Here is a 17,124-nt window from a genome sequence, read left to right on the forward strand (position 1 = left end):
CTTAATAACTGCAGTTCTAGGTATTCTGCACCTGCTACAGGATATTTGATCACACTGTGAACCCCAAGATTGTCTTGTTTAATGGAAAAACCTGTCTCTAGTTGTGGTATGGCTCACCCTTAGGACACACAACTTTAATCCCTCTGGCTGGAAAAGGTGTGCCCTTAGTACACACCTTTAATCCCAAACAGTGAAGACAAAGTTAATTTGTAGAAGGAAGCACCCATGTTTGAAAGTGATGTTTAATTGAGTGGCAGACAAAGTGACGAATCAGAGAAAGATTTAACAGAAAAGATTTGCCCAATTCTCTTGAGAAGAAAGCTACTTGAGAGGGCAGGGTGGGGGGGAGGAAGAGGGAGAGGGAAAGAGAGAGGGAGGGAAAGAGGGAAAGGAAGAGGGGGGGCAGTTTTACTGGGAGAGTTTTAGAGAGAAAGATTGAAGAGAGAGCAAGCTAGACACAGAGAACCCCCCAGAGAATGAGAAAGCTGAAGATCTGAGTTAGTGTGAAACCAAACAGAGGAAAAAATCAGAGACCAAGAGAGAAGCCAGATTGAATTAGTCAGCTTGGAGAGGATTTTGAGCCAGAAGAGCTGAGTTGAACCAGCCAGTGAGAATCCAGAAAGAACTAGACAGGATGAGCTTACTCAGCAGTAAGTCTCAGAGCCTGAAAACATTCTAGGTCTAGATTAGCTGCTTCCAGGCTAGAAGCTTCCAGGACTAGGCCTAGATTAGCAGAATATGGCAGTGTTCGGAGACGACGATTACTTAAGGTGAATAAAAGATACTTTAACACAAGAGGGTGGAACACCCTCTTCTGAGATCCACATGTTATAGAAACATATATTCAAGGAAATATTCATAAACATAAAGTCAAATTTTAAAATGATAGGAGTACTTTGAGTTGAGGAAAAGTCATAATTGAATATGGGAGTATTTGGGGGGAAGTGAATTGGAGGAGTGGATTTGATCAAAACATTCATGTACATACATGTGGAGTGTGTGTAATGAACGTTTTTGGTGCCAGATATGTAAAATGAAGACATGACTGCTCAAAGGTATGTTTGAAGGGAAGGTTTTTGTTGTATTAGCAAAAGTATAGCCAGAAAAATCCACAACAGGGAGAGAAAATGGTAGACTGGACCTGATCTACCGACTGAACTGGGCCATGGTGTGGGGTGGGGTCAGACAACAAGTATGGGCAAAGGAGACCGTGAGAGAGGAGGCTAAAGGAGGGAGTGGGAAGGAGAAAGAGAGAGAATGAGACAAATAGTAGGGTTTGGTGGGAATGAAAAACTCATGAGAAGCTCGTGAGCTGGAGAAGTTTAGGGTAGGAGGTGGGGCAAGAAGAGCCACAGGTACCAAGTCAGAAGTCCAGTCCTATGTTTTCATAGGCTAGTAGGCACCACGGATCCTGACAGTGATGACAGGAAATGACTCTTTTGGTAGAGAGACTGGTGCCAGAATTTGGGGGAGTGGAGTATTTGGACCTGACTGAGAATCAAGGGAACATCTTAAATAGGTGTGCTGTGGGCAGCCACGAGCATCTTGGGCTGCTGTTCATTGGAATCTTGAGAACCAGTGTTCTGGAGCCAGCTGCAGGCTAGAATATATCTAGCTTGTGATCTTGGCCAAATTATTTTTCTCCCTCATTCATTCCACAAGCATGACAGGACTCCTGGCTGATCAACTGTGCTTATCAGTGTGTGGGTGTGTGATCCTAATAACAGCTGTATGTTTCAGGAAACTCCAAAGTGTTTAGTACTTAATTCAAAGGGAAATTCCCAATAAACGTTAATTATTAGGGTTTGCCCCTTTTCACTCAAAAAAAAAAAGCAGGTAAATTCTCAATAAAAGCAAGTTATTCTTTTGAGGTTTGCTTCTAAAGGCAGCTTTTGAATTTAAGGGTCTTAATTCCTTCGCGCTCACAGACACGCCCATTCCCGGAAGGGCAGGGCATTTCCAGGGCTACACAAGCCCTCGCCTAAACCCCTTTACTGAGCTGCTTTTAGTCCCACACCTGCTACGACTGAGGTGGTGTGAGAGGCCTGTGAGTGAATCCTTAGATAGAAAATCGCCGCAATGGAAGACAGGCCAGGCTGACAATGGCACTGGGGGAGCTTGTCAGCTCCGAAGAGACCCATAGGACGCAGGTCTGGCGGGCTTAGGGCGATGCGGCCCAGATAACAATGGTGGTAGTGAGGGTGGAGCCCAGCGGCCCGCAGAGGAAGTCAGAGCGAGGATGTGAGTAGGTCTGGCCCGGGGGGCTGTGGGGGGGGAAACTGGCGAAGACACGTGACGCAACCCCACGCCCCCTCTTCATTTCCGATGCTCCGGCCTCTCCTTGCAGCCAGAACCCAAAGAAGTCCGTTCAGATAAAGGGGGCGTTAGCGAGGGCGGAGGCGAGATCCTGCGGGGCGAGATCATGCGGGGCGAGGTCACGTGCCCCCTAGGACCGCCCCTTAGGAAGCCACTGCCCGGCCCCCTGGAAGGGGCGGCAGCGGAAATGACCTCACGACGTTCTTTGCTGCGTGCGGCTACGTGGCGGAGCCGGCGGAAGCAGTTCCTTCGCTGGACCCAGAGTGTTTGTGTTTTGGTTCGTGAGGAGCCGGGGCGGTCTGAGGGGAGGAGACGGAGGGAGGAGGAAGAGGACGACGACGAGGAAGAAGAAGTCCTCGGAACTGGAGCGCGGCGACTCTGGAGGAGGAGAGAGGAAGGCGGAGCAGAGAGGCGGAGACGCAGCCCGGCAGGGGCGGCACGGGGCTCGGAGTCCCGCGTCGGCCAGTGTGAGAAGCAGGGAGTAGGCGACGCCGCTGCAACTGCGGCGCGTCCGATCTCCGGGCCGTGCGTGGCCTCGCTGCCGGGAACCGCGCCCCAGGTAAGCTGCGGTCGGGGCGTGTCTCCGTGGTCCCGGGCTGTGCCTGGGCCTCCAAGCCTCCGTGGGCCCTCAGCTCTAGTGACTCATCCTTCCAGCAGCTTCCGAGCCTGGGACGCCGGGATCCGCTGAGGGAGCGGCGGGTGTCATCCTCTTCCCTTCACAAGATGGCGCCGTGGGAAGAGCCTGGGACCGTGGCGGTCTCCAGCCCGGTCCTTGGGTCTCTGTCCCGGCCGTCGAGCCGAATCGCATCCGGGGTGAGGGGTGGCTCGGGAGCGCGCCCACAGGGGCCAGCAGAGCTCCTGGCCTTCGCACCCCGTCTTGATGTCTCGGCTTCTTCCAGACAGGAACCCAGGCCTACAGCAGGTGGGGAGTGAGGAGCTCCGCCTACCTCTGACTGGTGTGGTCTGGCTTTGCTAATGGTGGGATCCTCAGGTCTTTTCTGTGGGAGGTGGTGAACCCAGACTGTGGGGCTTAGTGGGAGCAGGTTAACATCCTGACATCTCCAGAAGTTTAAAGCTTTGACTGTCACATTTGGCATATTAGTTTTTGCCTCGCCGAAATGGATTCAAAGTTCTGAATCCGTTGCCTTGCACGTAACTAATATAAAAACAAAAGCCAACCTATGTTACATCATTCAGAATATTGAAGGCTGCCCAGAGTGGTTCTTAACGTAAAATTTGAACCCGTAGGGTTGTGAACAAAGTATGCAGTACAACAGTGCCTGGCACAGTTTAAGGACTCGGTGCATTTTTAATCAAAAACTACCTAATCGTATAAAATAAATAATATTTTAACGATTCAAGATGTATATTATGCAGAAGTTTTCCTTTGCAGAATAAAGGTACAAGTAAGAAATACAGAGCCTCTGTGCGATGAGCAGTAGCTTCACTGAAGTAACCCCAGCCCTTGCACTCAACATTAATATTATAGTCAGTCTGTGTATGTTTATAATTTGGTTTGTTTCCGGTTTGAGGTCTTTGGAAGTACAGATTTAGCTTTTGCACTTTAAGAAGCATTGGCTATGAAGGCATCTACCTGTCATCCCAGCACTCTGGAAGCTGAGGTAGGATCAGGAGTCCAGGCCATCCCTAACCTATCCTGTGCTTGCCTAGGCTACAAGTCCCTGTCTCTCAAAAAATGCCATGGGGATGTGGGGCAGGGAACAATTTTTAAAAAAACAAAACTAAGTACTAATTTTTGTTTGTATTTTCAATGAGAATTGATGTTTCCCTGAGATTTTGGAAGTACCGTAGTCACACAGAACAAGTTTTGTCCTGGATAAAATCATTTACTGTGGGTTGGGGATTTAGCTCAGTGGTAGAGCGCTTGCCTAGGAAGCACAAGGCCCTGGGTTCAGTCCCCAGCTCCGGAAAAAAAAAAATCATTTACTGTTTTTTAGGTAAGGGACAGTTGAGAAACATTTAAGCTGAAGATATGTTGTGCCCTTTCAGTCTGTATGAGTCTATTGATCTACAAGAATGCATTAATTAATTAATTCACCAAGAGGCCATTTTAATTGCCAATTTCAAAGACTGTGTACTTAGAAAGCACTTTATTAGAGACTACATATGTTGTCTTAATTCTCACAGTTGTGCAGTGTTAGAGTATAATAGACATAGAAATTTGAAAATTAAAACTTTGCTGAGGCAGAAATTGGCATAGCTGGGACTAGACTTCAAAATCTGGCTTATTTTATGAATTAGGGAGAAATGGGAGTTTTACTTACTTTTGACAAGCTCTCACTGTATAATTCTGGATGACTTGAAACATACTTTGCAGACCAGGGTAGTCTGGAACCCTCAGAGATTCATCCACCTTTTTCTGGCCCTGAAGTTCTAGAATTAAAATCTTGGACCGCTATGTCTGTTTCGAAATGAGCCTTGCTAAATATTTCTGACTGGCACGCTTCTGCCTCAGTTTCTCAAGTTCTAGGACCACAGGCAAGCTCCATCATGCTAGGCTGAAATGATAGTTTTATTTATGTGCTGTTGGTTAGAAGCAGTTCAAACATTTCATCTATAAATGTGTTAGTATTTATTGGTAAAGGTAGGAACTCTTCAAAACTAGTAACTATAAGGCTAAGAGGTGGTATCTTAAAAACTGAGCTGGGCTTGGTGGGGCATACCTCAGGAGGCAAAGACAGATGTACTGATTGATCTCTTTGAGTTCAGGGACAGCCAGGGCTACACAGGAGACCTTGTCCTTAAAGGGGAGAGAACTGTCACTCCGACCAGCTTTTTCCAAATACATTGCTAAAAAGAAAATTGTGTGTGTGTGTGTGTGTGTGTGTGTGTGTGTGTGTATTAACCCCAAAGCAACCCTCCAAAATTACTGTAAGTAAATACGCCACTCCTGATCGTACAGAGAAATCGTTATCAGCTATGCACACAATCATGGGAGTTAAAATTATTTGTTGTTTGGGAATTACAATTAAATGAAAAATGAGTCATTTAATGGAAGCCTTCAGGTAGTATACTCTAGACTTATTCTAGAAGCTTTCCATTTACTAGCATAATTTCCTTCAAAATAACTTTAACCCAAGTATTATGACATTAGAACCTAATTTTCTTTTTCTGTCTGTCTTTCTGTTCTTTCAAGATTTTGGTTTTAATTTGTTTTAGTTTATATGTCTATGGGTTTGTGCTTATGAGGCCCAAGGAGGATGTCTGATCACCTGAAGCTCATGTTGTGAGTGGTTGCAAATCGCCCTATAAATTGAATTCCAGTCACCTAGAATTGCAGTACTCATACTAATACTAAGCAGCCATCTCTCCAGCACCTAGAATCTGAATTCTTGACTTCTCAGATTGCTGTCATAGTTAATGTGTGATCTCAGTGAAGGTACTTAACCTTTCAGTGCCTGTTTCCTCGTTGATAAAACTTGTAATAGTGCTTGATACTGTTGAGTGACTTTATTAAGTATATAGAATACTAACTGGCACCAAGTCAAGTCTTCTTTCTGTTTGTTTGTTTTGGACCTAGAGCTCACTGCCTGCCCCAGCTCCAAAGTCAAATTGTTGAAGGTTAGTTGCTGTTTAGTTTTACCGTCAGGACTTAACATGTGATCTGTGACTTTGAGTCCTGCCTCTGCCTTCCCAAGTTTGGCATTGCTGTTGCCACCACACCATACTGAAAACTTACCTCTTTCCTTTTTTCATTTTTCTTGGTTAATATACAGAGGTGGGTTATGGGCGACATTTTCATTTGTGTCATATGTTCTTCATAGATTATCTACCTTCTGCTTTTTCTTTTTAAGATTTACATTGTAATTCTCTTCAGTCACACCAGAAGAGCGTATCAGATCTCATTATAGATGGATGTAAGTCACCATGTGGTTGCTGGGATTTGAACTCGAGACCGCTGGAAGAGCAGTTAGTGCTCTTAACCACTGAGCCATCTCTCCAGCCCTTACCACCACTGAGCCGTCTCTCCAGCCCATACCTTTTGTTTTCATGATACACATATTGTATTACTTTTTCTTCCAAGCATTTTTTTCTCTTTAGATTTCTCACAGTCTTTTTGAAGGTTAACTTAAGGTGATTTTAGGCTCAAATCTTGTGCCATTATTTCTCCTTAAAGGTAGAAAAATAAACTAAATGATACTGGCTGTCTAGTTAGTTGGTCTTTACAATATAGTGAGTAAACTTACTAATGTGACGATACTGACTTAGTTTTTTTATTTATTTATTATTTGTGTCTCCATAGGTATTTTCTCCAGAAAGAAGAAAACATTGATACCTTGCATCCTGGAAGTTCATTTAGGAATCTGAAATCAGGGACTTCTTTATAATTTGGACATGGCTAATCGAGGAGCAACAAGACCCAACGGGCCAAATACTGGAAATAAAATATGCCAGTTCAAACTGGTACTTCTAGGAGAGTCTGCTGTTGGCAAATCAAGTCTGGTGCTTCGCTTTGTGAAAGGCCAATTTCATGAGTTTCAAGAGAGTACCATTGGGGGTGAGATTCATATTTTCCTTTTAATATTTGTTCTAAATGTGATTTTGAATAGCTAAATTGATTGTGCAAGAGAGAAAAAAAGTTTTAGGAGACCTCAAACTTTAAAATATACTTTATTTTGGTGTTTGTTTAAACAGGGTGTTGTACTCTAAACTGTTCTGAAATTCCTGTGAATTTCCGAGTGGCGTGCCTCCGCCTTCTAGTTATGGGATTACAGGTAGAATCTAGCCCAGCATTGTGTTTTAGCTCAAACAGTACTTAATGGTGGGGGAGGGGCACAAAATTGAAACCACTTGTTTATTTATGTAGGAAAGTCTTCCTTTTAAGACAAAGTCTTGCCCTATACCCCATGCTTCCTGTGAACTCTTGGCATCCCTACTTGCCTTGGCCTACCAAGTATAGGGCTACAGGTTTAGTTACCATACGGCTTTTTTTTTTTTCTTTTTTTTTTTTTGGAGTCAGGGTGTCAAACCTAGCACAGCTTGTTTTTTGGGAGAGTGACATAAGAGGAGTGGGACATTCATAAGACTCATATAGCCAAGGTTGGTCTGGAACAGAAGCTAGGTAATTATGGATGACCTTGAATATCTGGTCTTCTGCCTCCTGAGTGTTTACAGGTGGGTCACCACAACCCATGTTTGTGGTGCTAGGAATGAAACCCAGGGTTTTGTGCGTGGTAGGAAAGCACGAGTAAGGTATATCTCTAGGCAGCGATTTTTTTTTTTTTTTATTAACTTGAGTATTTCTTATTTACATTATATTACATTACCAAGGGCTTCCCCTTCCACTGGTGATCTTACTAGAATATTCATTGCTACCTATGAGGTCAGAGTCCAGGGTCAGTCCATGTATAGTCTTTAGGTAGTGGCTTAGTCCCTGGAAGCTCTGGTTGCTTGGCATTGTTCATAAGGGGTCTCGAGCTCCTTCAAGCTCTTCCAGTTCTTTCTCTGATTCCTTCAACGGGGGTCCCGTTCTCAGTTCAGTGATTTGTTGCTGGCATTCGCCTCTGTATTTGCTGTATTCTGGCTGTGTCTCTTAGGAGCGAGCTACATCCGGCTCCTGTCGGCCTGCACTTCTTTGCTTCATCCATCTTGTCTAATTGGGTGGCTGTATATGTATGGGCCACATGTGGGGCAGGCTCTGAATGGGTGTTCCTTCTGCCTCTGTTTTAAACTTTGCCTCCCTATTCCCTCCCAAGGGTATTCTTGTTCCCCTTTTAAAGAAGGAGTGAAGCATTCACATTTTGATCATCCGTCTTGAGTTTCATTTGTTCTAGGCATCTAGGGTAATTCAAGCATTTGGGCTAATAGCCACTTACCAATGAGTGCATACCATGTGTGTTTTTCTGTGATTGGGTTACCTCACTCAGGATGATATTTTCCAGTTCCAACCATTTGCCTATGAATTTCATAAAGTCATTGTTTTTGATAGCTGAGTAATATTCCATTGTGTAGATGTACCACATTTTCTGTATCCATTCCTCTGTTGAAGGGCATCTGGGTTCTTTCCAGCTTCTGGTTATTATAAATACGGCTGCGATGAACATAGTGGAGCACGTGTCTTTTTTATATGTTGGGGCATCTTTTGGGTATATGCCCAAGAGAGGTATAGCTGGATCCTCAGGCAGTTCAATGTCCAATTTTCTGAGGAACCTCCAGACTGATTTCCAGAATGGTTGTACCAGTCTACAATCCCACCAACAATGGAGGAGTGTTCCTCTTTCTCCTCATCCTCGCCAGCATTTGCTGTCACCTAAGTTTTTGATCTTAGCCATTCTCACTGGTGTGAGGTGGAATCTCAGGGTTGTTTTGATTTGCATTTCCCTGATGACTAAAGATGTTGAACATTTCTTTAGGTGTTTCTCAGCCATTCGGCATTCCTCAGCTGTGAATTCTTTGTTTAGCTCTGAACCCCATTTTTTAATAGGGTTATTTGTCTCCCTGCGGTCTAACTTTTTGAGTTCTTTGTATATTTTGGATATAAGGCCTCTATCTGTTGTAGGATTGGTAAAGATCTTTTCCCAATCTGTTGGTTGCCGTTTTGTCCTAACCACAGTGTCCTTTGCTTTACAGAAGCTTTGCAGTTTTATGAGATCCCATTTGTCGATTCTTGATCTTAGAGCATAAGCCATTGGTGTTTTGTTCAGGAAATTTTTTCCAGTGCCCATGTGTTCCAGATGCTTCCCTAGTTTTTCTTCTATTAATTAGTTTGAGTGTATCTGGTTTGATGTGGAGGTCCTTGATCCACTTAAGCTTTGTACAGGGTGATAAGCATGGATCGATCTTAGGCAGCGATTTTTAACATATTTTCATCTTTAATCCTCCAGTGCATACTACTTTTGTTAGGTTAGGGAAGTCACATGTTAATTTTCCTCTTACATGAAATGGAAATAACAGCTTTACCTGAAATAAAAACAGATGTTCTTATCTCTAAGCAAAGGATAAATTGTCAGCTAAACAAATACCAGAATAATTGTTGCTGAGTAATTTTTAGCATGTTAATATGTTATATAATAATTTTTTTGGATGATACCTGATTAGTATTTGATTTAACGTTTTTGTTAAAAATTTTAATTAAGTAGGAGCTGGAGAGATGGCTAAGCAGTTAGCTCTGGTTGCTCTTCCAGAGGTAAGAACTTTAGGCCAAGACTATATAGACCAGTGGTTCTCAACCTGTGGGTCCAGACCTCTTTGGGAGGTTGAATGACCCTTTTGCAGGGGTTGCACATATCAAATTCCTGTATATCAGATATGTACATGATGATTCATAACAGTAGCAAAATTATAGCTATAAAGTTGCAGCAAGATAATTTCATGGTTTAGGGTTACCACAGCATGAGGAAGTGTATTAAATGGTCGCAGCATTAGGAAGATTCTGAGCTACTAACTTAGACAATAAGATTTATTACTGAAAGTTACAGTTGCTAGGCATGGTGGTACATCCCTTCAATCCTAGCACTCAGGAGGCAGAGGTGTGTGCATTCCTCTGAATTGGGAGGTAGAAACAGGAGAATTAGGAGTTCACCTTATCTTTGGCTATGAGTTTGAGGTAACCTGCTCTACATGAAATCCTCCCTCAAAACACAGAGATCAGAGTATGGTCACACACATCTTTAAATTCTAGCTCCCAGGAGACTCAGGCCAGCCAAGGCTCCAAGGTGAGACCCTGTCTCAAAAAACCCAGTAAAATAAAATATACACTACACATGGTGGTTTATGTCTGTTGTAGTCCTAATACTTGGTAATGTGAGATGTTAGGATTGCTGTGAATATGAAGGCAGCCTAGGTTATGTGAGAACTGTCTCAATAAAAGGAAGAACCAAGTAAACCAGTAACAAATGAAGTACAGAAATGTAAGAAGCAAATGTTTTCTAAACCTGAGACTCCCTAAAGAAATTAGTTATGTAATTCATTCACACAGATAATATGAACATTTTACAGCCAAGTTTATGGAATTGGGCATGGTAAATTCTTAGTAATTTTAAGTTCATTTCTTGGTTTTCACAAATGTGACCAGACATGTAAACAATGGATTTCACTCAACATCAAATGAATTACTTGCTAGATGATTACCTTGGGGAGTACAGGTAAATAGATTACTACTTGTATGTATGTTAAAGTTTCTGGTTATTACAATTAGTGATAATGTAATTTAAAGGGGTGGGTTGCAGAGATGGCTCAGTGGTAAAGAGCACTGGCTACTCTTCAGGGGTAGGGTTCAAATCCTAGCAATCACATGATGGCTCACAACCATCTGTAATGAAATCTGACAATGTACTCATACATAAAATACATAAATAAAATGAATAGTTTTTTTTATTTTTTTTAAAGATTTATTTATTTATTATATATAAGTACACTGTAGCTGTCTTCAGACACACCAGAAGAGGGCATCAGATCTCATTACAGATGGTTGTGAGCCACCATGTGGTTGCTGGGATTTGAACTCAGGACCTCTGGAAGAGCAGTCAGTGCTCTTAACCACTGAGCCATCTCTCCAGCCCGTTTTCTTTTTCTTTTAAATGTGAATAGAAACTAGTAGGTGTTTCATTTATTTGTTTGATTTAGAGACAAGAGTTTTCTTTGGACTGACCCAAACTCACTGTGTTAAGGCTATCCTGGCCTTAAACTCATAGCCTTATTACCTCCTGCTGGAATTACAGGCTTGGGCCACCAAACCAGGATGTTTGTTTATATTGTTTGTTTCTTAAGACAGTGTTTATGTATATGATCTCTGTTGACGTTATGTATTATATGAGTATTGACAGAAGTGTATGTGCCACAGTGCATATTTGGAGGGCAGAGGACAACTTTCTGGAGCTGGTTCTCCTTCTACAATACATTTTCAGAGCTTAAACTCAGGTCATCAAGTACCTGGTTTACCCACTGAGCCATTTGCCTGCCCTAAAATTATTTTTCATTGCTAGACAACATTTGATAGTTTGATTCAATTGTCAACAGTATATGCGTGTATCAAAACTGTGTGTTGAAGTATATTTGACTTTTGTTCCTCAGTTATATCTGCGCTGTCTTTGCTGGCTAGGCCAGTGAGGAAATGAAAAGACAACTGTAGACACGCATATAAATAGCTGGGATTGGTTGGACTAGGATCTCTAGAAGAGAAATCACAACAATCCCAGAAGCACCTGTTAATTTATTATAAAGTTGAGCAAGGAAGCATGATTATTACATATAGCAGAACAAGGAGTAGAGGTTGTTACATAAGAATAAACAAAGAGGTAAGGTTTCTGGTATACAACTGGATCAAGGAGACAGGTTTGGCCAATCTTCATGACAGAATTGTCTGTATGGGAACAGTTCTCAGGCTATAAAAATCTCAAAGAGAACAAACTGTGATGGAATTTTCTACACACACTGTCAAAGCTTACACTCACTCAGTCCCCTAAGGAAGGCTTTGCTGTTGTTCCTCTGAGCCTAAGGCTATGGGGATCTTGACATGGCATTGCCCATGACATACCCATGTCAACAACATGCTTTCACCTAGGACCTCACTACAACACCTTAATAAAATTAGCAGGAAAATATGTTTATTTCCAAAAAATAAAAAATAAAGCTAACTGAAAATTTTACATTCAAGTGTATTTTTATTTATCTTTGTTTTGGTTTTAGATACAAGTTCTCTGTTGCACAAGCAGGCCTAGAACTTACAGCAGTTTGGCCTTAACCTCCTGAGGGTGCCACCACACCTCAGCTTTCACGGTGTTGATGGTACTGGTTAGTTGGTTGGGTTTGTTTAGATAGGATCTTATGTAGATCAGGTTGGCCTCGAACTCACTGTGTAGCTAAAGCTAACCTCAACTGATTATCTGCCTCCACTACCCAAGTTCTGGGGAGTACACATGTGTGCTACTGTCTACCATGCCCTGCTTTTGTTAAAGCTACTTTTTAATAAAATGGTAGAAGAGCCCCATGTGGGAAAGGGGATTATTATTTCAAGCAAGGATAATTCAGACTGGGCCTGAACTCCGGGTCTTATTAAGAGCTAGACCTTTTTAATATATAGCATTGATTCATAAAAACAAGGGATACTTTAAAATACTTAAACTGTTTGTAGGTTTGTTGTTGCTGTTTGGCTTTGAGTTTTTTGTTTGGGTTTTGAGATCTTCATCTGTAGCCCAGGCAACTTATAGTTATCTTCCTGCCTAAGCTTTCCTGAGTGCTGAGGCTAAAGGAATGAGCCACCACATCTAATTTATTGTGTTTCTTAATAAAAAAATAATAATAATAAAAGTACTGTGTGGTGTCTTTGGTTCTAGGTAAAAGACTGTTATCTTAATGGGTAAAATATTATTTCCTCATAGAACTTATGTCCATGGGCTCGTAGTTGTAGAAGATGTTGGTAGAAATTTGATTTTTCATATTAGTTTGTGACACTCAAGACCTAAACAGATAATGATGCAGTAGTTATACTATCAGTCCTCTTGAGTTATGCATTTAAAATGTTTCTGTGTAATTGAAATATTACTGTTGAATAGGATTGATGACAATTCTATGCCCTTTATAAACACTTTTTGCATATTTTGCAAATGAGGTATTGAACTGGATAAAGATTTCCAAGGGACCCCTTTTGTTGATGTTTCATTTTGTTTGTAATAGTGGACGTTGAACCTACAGCTTCATGTAGACTAGGCTAGTGCTCTACCACTGTGTGACTGCATTCCCAGCCCCAGGTGTTCTTTTAAATTGCATGTCATGGTGCACACTTAACCCCAACGCTTGGGAAGCAGAGGCAGGCTTGAATCTAGTTTGGAGCCAGCTTCTTCATCAAAGTGAATTCCAGGAAAGCCAGGACTCATAGACTCTGTCTTAAAAACAAAACAAAAAAAATATTGAAGCTATTATATTCAGTGGTAAAGTGTTTGCTTAGTATTCATAAGGTCTTGGTTTCAATTCCCATGCCCCCAATATCACAAAAGATGTAGTCACACATAGACATAGGTATTATGGTCAATTGTGTATTTTTTTATCTTAAAATTTGTTGAGAAGAATCATTATGAATTGTGAGTATTAGTATTTTTACCCTGTCTCAATGTTGGGGTTAGGGAGCTGGCACCAATCAAGTATTTGAAAATGTTCAGCAGACTAAGTTGACTAAGAACCTCTAACCTAGTGAACTGCCTCTGTTGGTTCACTTAACCATTCTGTTGGATACTGGGGCACAGTAGATTGTCTGAAGTCCATTTCCTATTACCAAACACTGTACTACCTGAAATTACATACCTGTGTATAATATATGGTACACTGCCAATAGTCCCAGCTTCTGAAGGTGGCAAAAGTGTAAGTTTAACATCAGTCTCAAATATGTAGTAAGTCTGAAGTCATAATCTCCCTCCCAAAAGGGGAAACAGTAATTCAAGACATTTTTGTGGTTGATTTTTTTTTTTTTTTTGGAAACAGGGTTTCTTATTGCCCAAACTGACCTTGAATTCACTGTGTAGTGCTGAGCTATTCTACTTCCCCAATGATAGCATTAGAGGCTACTGAGGCAGTGCTGGGGATTGAACCCATGAGTTAGTATATGATAATGCAACCACCACCTAAACTACATTCTCAGCTCTATTTGGAAGGTTTTGGGGTTTGTTTGTTTTGTTTAATTAGTATTTTGTGTGATTGTGGGTACTTGGGTGCTGTGGCATATGTATGTGGCAGTCAGAACTAATTTTACCATACTCCTTCCTTCCTTTTGCCATATACTCCAAGAATATACCTCAGGTTATCAGGTTTGTGTGCCAGGCACCCAAGGCCATTTTGCTGGCCCAGGTTTTTATTTTTATCAACTTTTTTTTTTTTCTTTTTTTCGGAGCTGGGGACTGAACCCAGGGCCTTGCGCTTGCTCTACCACTGAGCTAAATCCCCAACCCCTTTATCAACTATTTTGATGTAAGTAAACTCTAGCTATTTAATTGCTAACCCATGAAAATGAGATTTTTGTTGGTATCATGTCTTAGACTTTTTTCTTTATGTATTGTTAACATTAGGGATTAAACCTAGCACTTTACCCATGCTAACTAAACAAGTGCTCCACCTCTGAATTAATAGCCCAGCCCACCGTATTTTCCTCTTTGTTTTTAAGACGGGGTCTTTGAACACACTCTGGCTCAGAGTACGATGTGGACTCTTTTTTTTTTTCTTTTTTTCCGGAGCTGGGGACTGAACCCAGGGCCTTGCGGTTGCTAGGCAAGCGCTCTACCACTGAGCTAAATCCCCAACCCCAAGATGTGAACTCTTTTTTTTTTTTTATAAATATGTTTTTTTTTAAATATTTTATTTATTTATTATATATTATGATTACACTGTCACTATCTTCAGACACACCAGAAGAGGTCATCAGATCTCATTTCAGATGGTTGTGAGCCACCATGTGGTTGCTGGGATTTGAACTCAGGACCTCGGGAAGAGCAGTCGGTGCTCTTAACCACTGAGCCATCTCTCCAGCCCAAGATGTGAACTCTTAAGAGCAGAATCTTCCTCCCTCAGCTACCAGAGTAACTGAGATTTTTTTTTTTTTTATGTCCAATCGTCATTGGACTTTGAAGATAATCCCAGTAATTTACAAATCTCCACCGCTCCCTTCTTGATTTCTTTCTCTTCCTTCTTTCCCCTCCTTCCCTTTATTTTAAGATAGTCTTGTGGTATAGTCCAGACTGGCCTTGAAATCATGCTTATCTTTAGTTGGAACTACTGAAATGACAGGGATGGGGGAATGGCACTCTTTATCTTTGTTTAAAAGAAAAACATAAAATAACAGTACATTTTGGGCCTATATTGCATTTGTATCTAATTGGTAAGTTTCAAAAAGATGTTACTTTATAGAAACAATTTGACCTATTAAGACACATGTCCACTCATGAACTTAGATTACACATTTCCAAGTCTCATCAGTGCATTAGTATGGCTGTATAAAAACAGTAAATTTTATAGATGAAGAAACCAAAGCAGTAGCTTCTATAATTTGCCTGGGTTTTTGAAGTTAATTCAAAGCAGGTCCTTCAGTGCAACAGTTGTGGTTGCCCATGTAGGGGTTTTGGGGTTTGGGTTTTTGTTTGTTTGTTGTTTGGGTGTTTTGCAAGAAGTCGAGACTAGAAAATCAGAGTGCCCATGACAAGCATTGTGCTGTGTAATCAAAATACTCCTTATTTTGTATCATTTAAAATAATGGGAAAACAGGCTGGAGAGATCGCTCACTGGTTAAGAGCACTGACTGCTCTTCCAAAGGTCCTGAGTTCAAAATCCCAGCAACCACATGGTGGCTCACAGCCTTCTGTAATGAGATCTGATGCCCTCTTCTGGTGTGTCTGAAGACAACTACAGTGTACTTACAATAAATAAGTCTTAAAAGAAATAATAATGTGAAAATATTTTCAAAAAACTTTGTCTTAGAAAAAGGAGGTAAAAGGGCTTGGTGATGGAGTATGCCTTTTCCAGTGCAGCCAAGAACACATAGTGACATCCTGTCTAAAAGAGGAAAAGGAGGTAGGAGGAGAAGAGACAGGGAGTTAAGGTTTCCAGTGGGTGTCCAAGATACCTAACTTTGTTGTTTGCCCTTTAGGCTCCGATTTTCAGCCCCCCCCTCCAGTTTATAACTTTTACAGCTGTACATTATGTTAAAATTATGTTTTCATTTTTGGTTGCATGTATGGAGACTTATTCTCTTCCTGCCACCATGTTGGTCCTAGAAATTGAATTCAGTTGTAGCAAGCTGGCTTTTTTACACTTACTTCAGCCTAGGTTTTCCTTGACAACTTAATAGCCGAGTTTAAGCATGAGTTTTATGAAAAATGACCAAGCTCAAGTCTTGTAAGAAAATTGTAGTGTGACACCATACAATGTAGGTAGGTCTCTTGGAACATACAATCTACTGTAAGATCTTAACAGAAGAGCTTCTTCAATGTTCTTTATAATGGTCATATGTCTATTCTATGTTATTTGTTAATGGTAAAGTTTCTCAGTGTTCTTTATGGTCGTATTTTCTTTCATACCTTGCAATCTCTCATTTTTTGTTTTCTTATTTTCTTAATGCACGCACGCTCCCTGGTGCTGGGGACCACCAGGGTCTTTGTAAGTTATGCAAAACAACCTACTCCTGAGCTGTGTCCCTAGCTCCAAGGATAGACATTTAACACTCACTTTTCTGTTTGCAGTTTCAGGTTACAATCCTGTAGTGGATGTCATCTTCAAATGTTTGCTCCTGAACTTATTTCTGTAATGTGATTATTACATATGGTTATAAAACCAAAAGAAGCTTTAATGACTGAGATTTAAAGGGTTCCTGTCTTTTTATAAGTTTTCTCCCTCACTTCTAGTTTCTATGGGAATCTTGGCTTAATTCCTGTAAGTACCTGTAACTGTTAATCTGATGGATTTGGGAGGTTCATTTAATTTGTTGTTATTTTGGCCTGTAACTCAAAAGGTCCTCACACTTCAGCTTCCCAAGTACCGATATTACATGGGTATGTGATACCCATACCCCCCACATCATTTATCTGTGTTATGTTCCCTATCTTTACTGGTCGAAGTAATGTGGTCCCAGCATTCAGGAGCCAGAGGTAGGTAAATATCAAATTTAGGGCCAGACTGGTCATTGTAAGGAGTTATAGGCCAGCCATAGTTAATTATGTAGGAAAGCCCTGGTTTTAGCTATTTTTTAAGATTTTAAAATATGTATGAGTATTTTGTTTGCCTGCATGTGTCTAAGTACATCACCTTGTGCCTAAGGAAGTCAGAAGAAGGCAGCATTGAATACCTTCCAACAACCATTATACGTGGTTC

The 17,124-nt window shown here is 41.3% G+C and overlaps 1 protein-coding gene across 2 annotated transcripts in view; it reads left to right on the forward strand.

Annotated features, from left to right (window-relative positions):
• Window positions 1–2,245: 2,245 nt before the first annotated feature.
• Rab5a (RAB5A, member RAS oncogene family) overlaps window positions 2,246–17,124 on the forward strand; it is a 31,022-nt gene continuing 16,143 nt past the window's right edge. Inside the window, exons 1-3 of one of the 2 annotated variants that reach the window (XM_032900825.1) lie at window positions 2,246–2,875; window positions 5,858–5,898; window positions 6,581–6,835. In XM_032900825.1, the coding sequence (XP_032756716.1) occupies window positions 6,673–6,835 (163 nt within the window). In that variant the 5' untranslated portion in view covers window positions 2,246–2,875; window positions 5,858–5,898; window positions 6,581–6,672. The remainder of the gene's footprint in view (window positions 2,876–5,857; window positions 5,899–6,580; window positions 6,836–17,124) is intronic. The other variant, XM_032900824.1, reaches the window with a different exon arrangement.

Source organism: Rattus rattus, chromosome 4, assembly GCF_011064425.1.
Source record: "Rattus rattus isolate New Zealand chromosome 4, Rrattus_CSIRO_v1, whole genome shotgun sequence".
NCBI lineage: Eukaryota > Metazoa > Chordata > Mammalia > Rodentia > Muridae > Rattus > Rattus rattus.